General features: G+C 37.1%; 2 protein-coding genes across 2 annotated transcripts in view; both read right to left on the bottom strand.

Moving 5' to 3' along the window:
- Positions 1 to 12,300, bottom strand: part of LOC109269880 (complement C5-like) — a 42,697-nt gene extending 30,397 nt beyond the window's left edge. Inside the window, exons 1-6 of the mRNA XM_053908244.1 lie at positions 12,171 to 12,300; positions 11,394 to 11,586; positions 8,889 to 9,051; positions 7,236 to 7,306; positions 5,662 to 5,753; positions 3,922 to 4,004 (exon numbers count right to left, since the gene is read on the bottom strand). Coding sequence (XP_053764219.1) covers positions 3,922 to 4,004; positions 5,662 to 5,753; positions 7,236 to 7,306; positions 8,889 to 9,051; positions 11,394 to 11,586; positions 12,171 to 12,235 — 667 coding nt within the window. The 5' untranslated portion in view covers positions 12,236 to 12,300. The remainder of the gene's footprint in view (positions 1 to 3,921; positions 4,005 to 5,661; positions 5,754 to 7,235; positions 7,307 to 8,888; positions 9,052 to 11,393; positions 11,587 to 12,170) is intronic.
- On the bottom strand, positions 9,314 to 10,228 carry LOC109269881 (60S ribosomal protein L6-like). The gene has a single exon (XM_053908245.1). It carries the CDS (start codon positions 10,226 to 10,228, stop codon positions 9,365 to 9,367), a length of 864 nt encoding a protein of 287 aa, XP_053764220.1. The 3' UTR covers positions 9,314 to 9,364.
- Positions 12,301 to 12,589: the final 289 nt, after the last annotated feature.

Genomic DNA, 12,589 nt, shown 5'->3' on the forward strand with positions numbered 1-12,589 from the left:
AGCCAAGATCAAGAGTGGGAAGGTCAACCAACTGACCCACCCAGGCTCCCACTGGCTGCTTTTTTGTGTCAGAGAAAAATGCCCTCTGGTAGTGAAAAGATAGAGCAAGGACTTTGTAAATTTGAACAGCGTCTAAGAGTGTCAACAAAGCAACTCTAAAGTTCAGTTTAATTGCTTCAGAGGATATTCTGTTGCTGTGGTTTTAGCATGTTTAATAATTCAAATTTTTACATGGGATTGCTCTTCTCTCCTAATTATAAATACCTTTCTGTCTCCTCATCAACCTGGTAAGCAGAGAACATGGTTTAAGTAGTTGAGTAAGAAATTTATAGTCAATGAAACCAAGAGTTGTTTTTTTGAAAAAATAAACAAAATTGATAAACCTCTAGCCAGGCTTCTCAAAAAGAAAAGGGAGATGACCCAAATAGATAAAATCATGAATGAAAATGGAATTATTACAACCAATCCCTCAGAAATATAAGCAATTATCAGGGAATACTATGAAAAATTATATGCCAACAAACTGGACAACCTGGAAGAAATGGACAAATTCCTAAACACCCACACACTTCAAAAACTCAAACAGAAAGAAATAGAAAGCTTGAACAGACCCATAACTAGTGAAGAAATTGAATCGGTTATCAAAAATCTCCCAACAAATAAGAGTCCAGGACCAGATGGCTTCCCAGGGGAATTCTACCAGACATTTAAGGCAGAGATAATACCTATTCTTCTCAAGCTATTCCAAAAAATAGAAAAGGGAAGGAAAACTTCCAGACTCATTCTATGAAGCCAGCATTACTTTGATTCCTAAACCAGACAGAGACCCAGTAAAAAAAGAGAACTACAGGCCAATATCCCTGATGAATATGGATGTAAAAATTTTCAATAAGATACTAGCAAATTGAATTCAACAGCATATAAAAAGAATTATTCACCATGATCAAGTGGGATTCATTCCTGGGCTGCAAAGCTGGTTCAACATTCGCAAATCAATCAGTGTGATACATCACATTAATAAAAGAAAAGATAAGAACCATATGATCCTGTAATCGATGCAGAAAAAGGATTTGACAAAATTCAGCATCATTTCTTAATAAAAACCCTCGAGAAAGTCAGGATAGAAAGAACATACTTAAACATCATAAAAGCCATTTATGAAAAGCCCACAGCTAATATCATCCTCAATGGGGAAAAACTGAGAGCTTTCTCCCTGAAATCAGGAACACGACAGGGATGTCCACTCTCACCTCTGTTGTTTAACGTAGTGTTGGAAGTTCTAGCATCAGCAATCAGACAACAAAAGGAAATCAAAGGCATCAAAATTGGCAAAGATGAAGTTAAGCTTTCACTTTTTGCAGATGACATGATATTATACATGGAAAATCCGATAGACTCCACCAAAAGTCTGCTAGAACTGATACATGAATTTAGCAAAGTTACAGGATACAAAATCAATGTACAGAAATCAGTTGCATTCTTATACACTAATAATGAAGCAACAGAAAGACAAATAAAGAAACTGATCCCATTCACAATTGCACCAAGAAGTATAAAATACCTAGGAATAAACCTAACCAAAGATGTAAAAGATCTGTATGCTGAAAACTATAGAAAGCTTATGAAGGAAATTGAAGAAGATATAAAGAAACGGAAAAACATTCCGTGCTCGTGGATTGGAAGAATAAATATTGTTAAAATGTCAATATTACCCCAAGTGATCTACACATTCAATGCAATCCCAATCAAAATTGCACCAGCATTCTTCTCGAAGCTAGAACAAGCAATTCTAAAATTTGTATGGAACCACAAAAGGCCCTGAATAGCCAAAGTAATTTTGAAGAAGACCAAAGCAGGAGGTATCCCAATCCCAGACTTTAGCCTCTACTACAAAGCTGTAATCATCAAGACAGCATGGTATTGGCACAAAAACAGACACATAGACCAATGGAATAGAATAGAAACCCCAGAGCTAGACCCACAAAAATATGGCCAACTAATTTTTGACAAAGCAGGAAAGAATATCCAGTGGAAAAAAGTCTCTTTAACAAACGGTGCTGGGAGAACTGGACAGCAACATGCAGAAAGATGAAACTAGACCACTTTCTTACACCATTCACAAAAACAAAGTCAAAATGGATAAAGGACCTGAGTGTGAGACAGGAAACCATCAAAACCCTAGAGGAGAAAGCAGGGAAAAACCTCTCTGACCTCAGCCGCAGCAACTTCTTACTTGACACATCCCCAAAGGCAAGGGAATTAAAAGAAAAATGAACTATTGGGACCTCATGAAGATAAAAAGCTTCTGCCCTGCAAAGGAAACAATCAACAAAATTAAAAGGCAACCAACGGAATGGGAAAAGATATTTGCAAATGACATATCGGACAAAGGGCTAGTATCCAAAATCTAGAAAGAGCTCACCAAACTCCACACCCGAAAAACAAATAATCCAGTGAAGAAATGGGCAGAAAACATGAATAGGCACTTCTCTAAAGAAGACATCCAGATGGCCAACAGGCACATGAAAAGATGCTCAACGTTGCTCCTCATCAGGGAAATACAAATCAAAACCACACTCAGATATCGCCTCACGCCAGTCAGAGTGGCTAAAATGAACAAAACAGGAGACTATAGATGCTGGAGAGGATGTGGAGAAACGGGAACCCTCTTGCACTGTTAACGGGAATGCAAACTTGTGCAGCTGCTCTGGAAAACAGTGTGGAGGTTCCTCAAAAAATTAAAAATAGACCTACCCCAGCAATAGCACTGCTAGGAATTAACCAAGGGATACAGGAGTACTGATGCATAGGGGCACTTGTACCCCAATGTTTATAGCAGCACTCTCAACAATAGCTAAATTATGGAAAGAGCCTAAGTGTCCATTAACTGATGAATGGATAAAGAAATTGTGGTTTATATACACAATGGAATACTACATGGCAATGAGAAAGAACGAAATATGGCCTTTTGTAGCAACGTGGATGGAACTGGAGAGTGTTACGTTAAGTGAAATAAGTCATACAGAGAAGGACAGATTCCATATGTTTTCACTCCTATGTGGATCCTGAGAAACTTAACAGAAGACCGTGGGGGAGGGGAAGGAAAAAAAATGGTTAGAGAGGGAGGGAGCCAAAACATAAGAGACTCCTAAATACTGAAAACAAACTGAGGGTTTATGGAGGGTGGGAGGGAGGAGTGGGTGGGTGATGGGTATTGAGGAGGGCACCTGTTGGGATGAGTGAGCACTGGGTGTTGTATGGAAACCAATTTGACAATAAATTTCATATTAAAACAAAAGGAAATTTACATAAGAGCATACAAATTAATAATCTAGCCCCTATGAGAAATGAACAGAAGGAATTATTAATAAGTTAGTTATTAGTACAATTAATATTTCCAAAGTAAGTTATACTTTATTTTTTTTCTAAACATTGTAATTTTCCAAACACAGCATTGATTTTTACAGCTGATGGGAAGGAGCACTGGCTAAGTCGGAGGTGCCATTCTCCTTGTCGGCCTGGACAAAGTGGTTGTGAAACCTAGACCAGTCTTCCCATTTCTCTGGGCCTGACCCTCCTCACCCGGCCTCATTTTCAGACAAGGGGGTCAGACTAGATGATCCCTAAGAGTGTCAGAGAACCATGGTTCTTGCAAGAACATTATCTAATCCTACCTCCTTACAGGACTTGATTCTCTGCAGAATGACGACGAGGGAACAAGGTTCAGAGCGTTCAGTGACCGAATTGAGGTAAGCCAGATTAAGAGCCCCAGGTCTTTGGCCTTCTGTCCCCCAGTCCACTTCTGTCTACCACTCCTCACTGCCCTGTATTTATTCTTTAATGAGTCTTCAGTCTATGAAATTATTGAGAACAGTTTTCAAAAATACACATTGGAAATCTCAGTAACTTATGAGAAATTACCATGGCTTTTAACTTCAAACATTGCAACTGCTGTTGTTGTGAAGTCCTCTTTGTATTTAGCTTTAATTGTCCATGAACCGTATCTGTGAAAGAAATACATTTAAAACTTTAAGTATCACCAAGTAATGTATCTCTAACTCATCCAATGACTGTAGGTAACATTCAAATGAGCACTTAGTATAGGCCAAGCACCGTTTTAAGAGCTTTACATGTATTAACTCATTCAATCCTCAAAAAATACCATAGAACAAGTTATATTATTATCCCCATTTTATCATCAGAGAAATGAGGCTCACAGAGGTGAAGTAACTTACTCAGGGACACAGAGCTAGTAGGTGGTGGGACTGGGATTCAAACTTTGTTACTCTGGCTCCAAAACCCTTGACCACAACTTCATGTTTAGACGACCCTGACAGCAGTTTCAGATTTATGCACCACCTAATTAATAGACTATTTTTGAAAGATGTTTTAAAATTATAAACAAAAATATGCACTTTGGGTGGAGTTGTAAATATACTGAAATTTATTTTCATATTACTGACTCACTCTCTAGTATATCATAGTATTTAGCTAGAAAATGTTTTTCATTTAAAGGCATTGTTTTTTCATTTGATGAACCAAGCTTGAAGTTTAAACATATTAATATATGTTACACTATATAACATGCCAGAAAGTCAAGGGTACATTTCTAGGACCATTTGATCAGGTGAAACTTACCAAAATGGTACAGATATATAGTTTTGAAAATTTTACAACTGAGGCCAGAGTGAAATTCCTTTTAGAGGGACAGTGTGGTAGAAGGAAAGAGTACGGAAGAACCTGGCCAGAGAGATCTGGGTTCCCATTTCAGGTCCACCATTTAAAGTCGGGTGGTTTTGAACAGGCCTAAACATTTATCTGAGCCTTAATTTCTTTATCTTGAAAATGGCAATAAGAAAGAACTTAGCAGAGTGCTTGGTACACAGTAGAGGATCCATAAATGTCAGTTCTTTTACTGCAGTAAAATACCGCTTTGAGGTGTTACATTTTCAAGACATTATGCAATGTAACTCTCAAATTGGATCTCAAAATATCTTCCAAGTTCTGGGAATAAATGTCAGAGAAAATTCCAAATCTACTATAGAATATTAAACACATGTTAGTGGACATCTTCCTTTTGTACATTTTTTTTCTTTCTTCTATTGTACTCTCGGCATTTAGGGGGTAGGGTCTGTCTCCCACAGTGTCTACTGCCTGGACTTTGTTGTAAAAGGTGCTCACTGAACTGAATACAGCAGACTAGCTTGGTGCTTACAGCTGGCATTATTACATCAGGCCCCCTGCCTCAATGCACAAGAGCCCAAGCAGGCTCCACCTTCCTTTCTGTTGGAAGGATACTCAATAGGGCCTGATAAGGATAGCCAGAACAAATCTTTGTGTACATCAGCACCTTTCAGTCACACGTAAATGGTTCCACAGACTGTTCAATTACCCCAGACACCTCCACTGCTTTTAAGAGAAACAACTTTACCCCAAAATAAGTTAAAATACTTAGGATTTCATGAAAATTCACTTGTTTTTAAACACATTGCCCTTCACTTTCATGTAAGAAGAGACCAAGAAATAAAACACCTTCTCTTGTGTCTGTACATAGTGGTCTCAGCAACTACACAGATCAGTTATTCAATAAAAAAAACCCATTATCTGCATAAAATAAAATAAAATAAAATAAAATAAAATAAAATAAAATAAAATAAATACTTAGGATTAAATGGAATCTTGAAGTCAGGAAAAGTGATAATTCCAGTATAATTTTTTTCTCCTACCATGGCAACTTCTGACCCTGCTGGATCCTTTGAGTGAAAAGAAAAGCAAGTTTTATTTTTTAAAACAACTATAAGTACCGAAGTTACACATAAACATGACATGCGGTTGACAGTCTTATAGAAATATTCAGTAAATGCTAAGGAACTTTGTTGAAATTAAGCACATGCAATGTTGGCCTGGCATTGAGGTGATGACACCTGGTCAGGCTTGTTAAGAAAGACTAACTTCTAAGGCACAAAAAACATATTTTGAACAGGTGTGTAAGTAGTATAGTAAATATTTAAGATACATTAAGCAACTCCCAGCAAGGCTTTTTTCCACCACCCTTCTTCCTGAACAGGACTTGTGGATAATCTTCAAACACTATCTTCATAATGTTGTGCCATGCGCACAAGGCTTCTTTGGCTCCATGTTTCTTCAAGATCAAACCTGAACACGTCAGGGCATGCCAAAGCAGCAGCCTCTCTACCTGTTCAATGTCTTACCTCCAGGGGGCCTCTGACAAGAGAATGATGGGATTTGTGAAGAATCTCAACAGGTTCACTTGAGTCTGTCTGTCCCCCCGCAAGTCCCCAAATGTAAAATAATGCTTCATTGTGGTCACTGTCTCTCCCTAAAGTGTTTCTGGGTCAGTCTGCTGTGGCCAAGCCACTGTCGTGGTCATCTCCACATTGTGCTTCTTCCTGGCTCCATGACATCTGAGACACCATCCCACTTCTATCAAACTCTCTCCATGGTTTCCATTAAAACCAGCGCAGGACCAGGCTTTGTCCCTTCAGAAGTCCCTCTAGAATAATTTAGTAATCGTCTCTAGCTTTGCCTCCTGTTCAAGCTGGCCTGTTATTGACAATACATTATTCTTTACTTGGTTTACCATATTATGTATGCTTGTCAGGTTGGCTAAACTCAAATATCCACAGAAAGACACATCCCATAATCCCCCAAACAAATCAAGAGAGCTAAGTGCTAAGGTTCTGGAGACAGACAGACCTGGGTTTGAATCCTGATTCAACTCATTAGTATCAGTATGATCTCAGTGGTTACTTAACTTCTTTAACCCTCAGCCTTTTCTTCCATAAAAAGGAAATGATTATGTTGATTGCATAAGACTGTTGTAATGATATACTGCATGCCATGCACATCTCAAGGTACCACAATTTATACTTCTAGAACCCTCACTACATCTGCCCATGCTTCTTCACAGATGGCAAGAGGATACAAACTAATTAACTACATCCACTTTGGAGATGGAGTCACTAAAGGGTGTTTTTTAATGGGGCCATATAAAATATATTTCACTATTTAATTTATACACAAAAATTAGCAATCAGGATAAAAGAAGCATAAGATTACCAGGTTGCACCCACAACAGGTGCTAAATAAATGCCTGCCTCTATACAATACTGAATAAATTAATGCCACATTTGACTTGTGTTATAGTAAGGAAAACTATTCATATAATGAAAATGCCAAGGTTAAAATTTGATTTAAATTAAAGGCATACTCACTATAAAAGTTATGGTAACTTCTCTTTGTGATGGCTTTAGGTCTTCGTCCAATGAATAAATTCTAACTTTTACTACAAGAAAAAAAAATTGTCATTATTAGAAACTCTGTTCAACTCTTAAATGCTCTGACAATATCATTAATAACCCTATAACATGAGGGTCATGAAATCTAGATTAAAATTTAGAAACCCCAAACATAAAATCCTAGTTTAAAGGAAAAGATGAATTAGGGGTGTCTGGTTGGCTTAGTCAGTAGAATCACGTGGTTCTTCATCTCAGGGTCGTGAATTCAATTCAAGTCCCACTTTGGGCATAGAGCTTACTTTCCAAAAAAAAAAAAAAAAAAGGGAAAAGATGAGTTAGAATATTGGATGTGAACTTTAAAGTGAAAAAATAAAAAAATGTTCTTTTACCAAAAATTTCCTGAATGGGTTCTTTTAAATATTCCTCTTTATGTACTTAAGATATGATTCAACTTACTGAGTATTTTCACTCGAACTTTTTTATTTCTTTTTAGTTTATTTTTATTTATTTTGAGAGACAGAGCAAGCAGGAGAGGGGAAGAGAGAGAGGGAGACAGAATACCAAGCAGGTTCCATGCCGTCAGCACAGAGCCTGATGAGGTGTTCAAATTCACAAACCATGAGATCATGACCTGAACGGAAATCAAGAGTTGGACACTTAACCGACTGAGTCACCCAGGCGCCCCATTAACTTTTTGTATTTTTTAACCACTGATAGATAAGAAAGACTGCAGCTCCCTGGTATCTGAAATTATTATAGAATAGAGGAGGAACATAAGTGGTTATTTGTGTCAACAGACCCAGTGAAGCATTCTCTAGCAGAAAAAATGCAGGCAAGAATCTGCATACCTCAAGGTGTAATGAAGTACCTAAATGCATAGCAGGGGGAGAGTCTCATCTCTCCTTAGACACGCAGTGATTTTTGCAACAGGCTTCCAAGAAACAGCTCTGAGTGTCTAAAGAGCAGTTAATGTGTACTGGCAGGGAGCTTGTACTGTTGCTAAAATTATGGAGGTGACCTCCATCCTCGGTCACCTAATTAGCATCATCACCATCGCCATCATCTTTAATGGCAATTCAGAAAGCACTGCAGCATTCAATATACCCGTTACTTCACCTGCCTTCTCTCCCTTGAGATAATTTCTAAAAGGGAATTTACCGGAAGAAGACTAAAGCTGTTTCGAACAGAAACACGGGAGACAAACATTGCTAGGTGCGTTTTGTAATTTGGTTCACAATTTTCTACATTAATGTGAAATTGAAATTCTATTCGTAAAAGAAGAGGATATTGAGAATAAACATGAGATTGTTTTCAAGTTAAAATTCAGCCTCTTGTATTAAGTTCTATAATACGTCACTTCAAATTAAAAAAAGAATTTAAAAGGAGACTTGGTATCATTCTAAGAAAGGTCTTCCTTACCTCCAAATTATATTCATATTTTGCTGATTCTTTGTTTTTATAATGTAAAATTTAACCTTTAGTTTGTCAACTCTAGTTTTGTGTATGGTATAAATTTGGGAATTAATTCCATTCCCCCCCCCAAAGATAAAATCCATTGGTCTCAATACCATTAATTAGGTCATCCCACTTTTTTTCCCCCCAGAAATTAAGATTCCCTCTCTTTTATACCTGACTCATGTGAATTGTAAACAGATTTGTCTGTCTGAATGAGGATAAATCCATTGTCATAGCGGAGTGGAATTTTTGTTGCTTTTGAAAAATGATCACATACAACTTCTAAATATACATATGAAACTGCATTTGGTCCTCCAGATAAATCTTTTGGTTGTATCTGTTTAAAAACAAAGTTAAAGAAGGAATATTATATAATAATCTTAAGATAACAAAAGCATTTATCTTTTAGGTAGCTATGAAAATGAGTTGAATAATTGTTTATTTGTAACAAAAATTTTGTAAAATAAAACAGCAAATACAGAGGTGTTCCTGAAAAAATGTATTTCAGTTTCTTCTCAAATTTAGTTTGAAACAATTACTTCAAAAAATTATCCAGATTTAATGTCTGTTAAAAATGACAATCACTGAACAAAATTCAATTTTTTTTTTTTTGATGGATCTGTTATTTAATTAGGTTCTTTGTAAGAAATTTAGAACACCAATTTGTGAGGGTAAACTCCATTCGTGAGAGCAAACACAGAGCGGAGGTAGCCCTGAAGCTGAGGAACGGCTTTGATTTTTGGCAGAATTTGCAAGTCCACAGCTTTCTGATCAACCTTGCGCTGGTCTGTAATCTCGTATTTCTCTTTCTCCGTGTCGAAGATCTCACCTTCCTGGTGTCTGGGCTTACGCAGCTTCTTCTTCTTGAAGTAAGCATCAGTGAGGTGTTTGGGGATTTTCACATTGCTGATATCAATTTTGGTGGAGGTGGCAATGACAAATTTCTGGTGTGTTCTATGCAGAGGAACTCGATTAAGGGACAGAGGTCCAGTCACAAGTAGCAAGCCACTGCTCAGTTGCTTCAGGAAAACCACTCTCTTGCCTCTGTGGCGCCCAGTGAGGATGATCAAAATGGTCCCAGGAGTGATGCTAGCTCGCAGTTTCCTCACATGCTGACTAAAAGGTTTTTTGCCGTGGCTCAACAGCTTCCGAGGCACATCTTCAGTAGGATAATACCTAGGCGTTTTGTGAAGTTTAACCACTCGGGTACCACCATTCTTGTCACCACCAACTGGTTTTGTGACAGTAGCAAGAACCTTCTCCTTCTTTTTCTTTCCAATCCTGGATTTAGCTGAATACTTCCTCTTGTACATGGCCTTTCTTGAATACATAGCCGATCGGGAATATCTGCCAATTCCTCTGACTAGGACAGGGTTTCGGCTGCAGTGGGGCTTCCCCTTCTTTGGCGTTTTAGCCTTGAGGTTACCCTTCTTAACCTTGCCACCAGCATCAGCCTTCTTGGCTTCAGGTTTCTTCTCCTTAGCATCTGGCTTCTCAGCGTTTTCGCCTGCCATCTTGCAAGATGGGAAAGAGAACTCCAAAATTCAATTTTTAATAGAACATATCTATTAAAGGGTGAGGAAAAGGGTTGTGGACATGTCTCTAATTTTCCTTGAACGTTGTTCACAAATCTGTTTGAAAAACTTACTTGATTCAAATCCAAACTGAAAGTACAAAAAGCCTATGATAGGTATATACTTTAGGAGAAAATTAATTTTGTAGAACAAAGAGGTTAAAACGTTGTACATAATTCAGGAAAACAAATGTTCAAATTGTTCTCTGTTCACTTCTTTGAGTTTTTTAGATCAACAGAGTCAAATCTATGTCTATGTTTCTCTTCCTCTTATTTTTTCCCTCTGAATATATAAAATTTAAGTATTTAATTATTTCTTTCTGGTACAGTTTATCCGTGGAGGATACATTACAAGACTAGGTGCCTGAAGCTGTGGATAGTACAAACTCTATAAATATTGTTTTTTTTTCCTATACATAATACCTATGATAAAGTTTAGTATATAAATTAGGCACAGTAAGAGATTACCATAACTAATAATAAAATAGAATTATAACAATGTACTGTAATAAATGTTATACACATGTGGTCTCTTTTTCTCTCAAAATATCTTACTGTACTATACTCACCCTTCTCCTTGTAATGATGTGAGATGATAAAATGCCTATGTGACGGGATGAAGTGAGGTGAATGACGCAAACACATGACATAGTGTTAGACAACTATTGACCTGATGATACATCAGAAGAACGATCATCTGCTTCTGGACACCATGGTTCACCATGGTTAACTCAAACCACAAAAAGTAAAACAGCTGATGGGGCGGGGGGGCCCCACTGTATTTATCTTGAAATTTTTTAAGCAGGTATATGTGGTGGCTGATTTTGTTTTCACCTCATGTCATCAAATCTTTTCATATTAATAACCTTAATCTGCGTCATTCACACTTTTACATTTCTTTACATTGCCTGCAAATCAGAAGCAGATTCTTAACATTTCCCACTTACTTATGTATATAAACATATGACACTTATCTCTTCTCAACTAGTCAATGAACTTAATAGTATGATGTAACACATTTTTATACCTACATGTAAAAAAGGATCAATGTGTGTTTTATAAAGAAACACTTGGCATATAAAAGAAACTATGATAAGAATACATACAGTTAAGTTTACAGAGCTTTGGAATTTATTTTCTGGAGACAAATTAACTTGGCCAGAAGAATATGTAAAACTTTTATCAGGATAACTTTTAATAGCAATGGTCACAGCAAATGAGTCCGTGTATCCATGAACTTGAATTACTACATTTTCAGAGGCTCCAACATAGAATACTTTAGGGGCTGAGACAACATACCTGTTGAAACAGTAAAATTACAGAGACTGTTAATAAAACATAATTTTTTAAAAACATTTCACTTAGGAGAATCAACTGAAATTAGCACTGTTTCTTATATTTAACAACATATATTTTATTTCTCAATGTTTTATTATCTATGATGAAGCCAGGATAGCTTCCTGAAAGTATCCAAAGGATGAGATTTCAAGGAGGCAGATCCAAGTGGTTTTGATCAGTTGCAGCCGGGGGGGGGGGGGGGGGGGGTATGTAATAGAGTACACTATAAGAAATGCAAATAGGGATCATGCTTCTGTCTTTTGAAGAACCTTTTTTAATCAAAATACCAATCAGTAAGTTACCCTTCCCCGGAGCAGAGGTAACAGCTTGGGAAAAATACAAAGTTTTTGAATACAAGTCATGTGGTGTTCACAAAGTACTCATACAGAAAACAGAGTAACAGCATTGGACAATAGAGAAAAGAAGAAGCTAACCTGGAGTTTTCAGAAGTAGAAAATTAATTTCATGTGGCAGTGATTGAGTTCTGTTTTCTATAAAAGCATAACCAAAACACGTTGCAAATGAAAACGGGATTTTTCACTTACGTTTGCTCTTGTGCCCAACTTTTTCCCAAGTAGAAAAAAATACAGACTACACTTAAAATGTCCATGCCTGGGGTAGCATTAAGCTGTTGACAACTTTCTGGAAATTGTCCTCCTTTTTGTGAACTCAGCTTGAAAATTTTGGTTAAATTAGTCTTCAGGTTAATTATTAACATTAGATAGTGGGATCACTGAGAAGGAAAGCTAAGAATTTAAATCATAACCTTTGAATGTCTACAAGTAATTTTGGGATTTGAAATATAAAGCAGATATTGATGAGTAAAGCAGAAAAGACACCCAAATGGGAGTTTCTAGAAAAATGTTTCAAAGCTGGACACAGACACAAAATACTTGGAGGCTGCTCTGGTCTTGCACATTTTCTGGGTGTAGTAGATGCAGTTGATGCCATGACCAGATCCCCC

This window comes from Panthera pardus, unplaced genomic scaffold (genome assembly GCF_024362965.1).
Source record: "Panthera pardus isolate Hobbes unplaced genomic scaffold, ASM2436296v1 HiC_scaffold_20, whole genome shotgun sequence".
NCBI lineage: Eukaryota > Metazoa > Chordata > Mammalia > Carnivora > Felidae > Panthera > Panthera pardus.

Coding starts and splice junctions, on each gene's coding strand:
- LOC109269881 (XM_053908245.1), bottom strand. CDS start 10,228: ATGGCAGGCGAAAACGCTGAGAAGCCAGATGCTAAGGAGAAGAAACCT.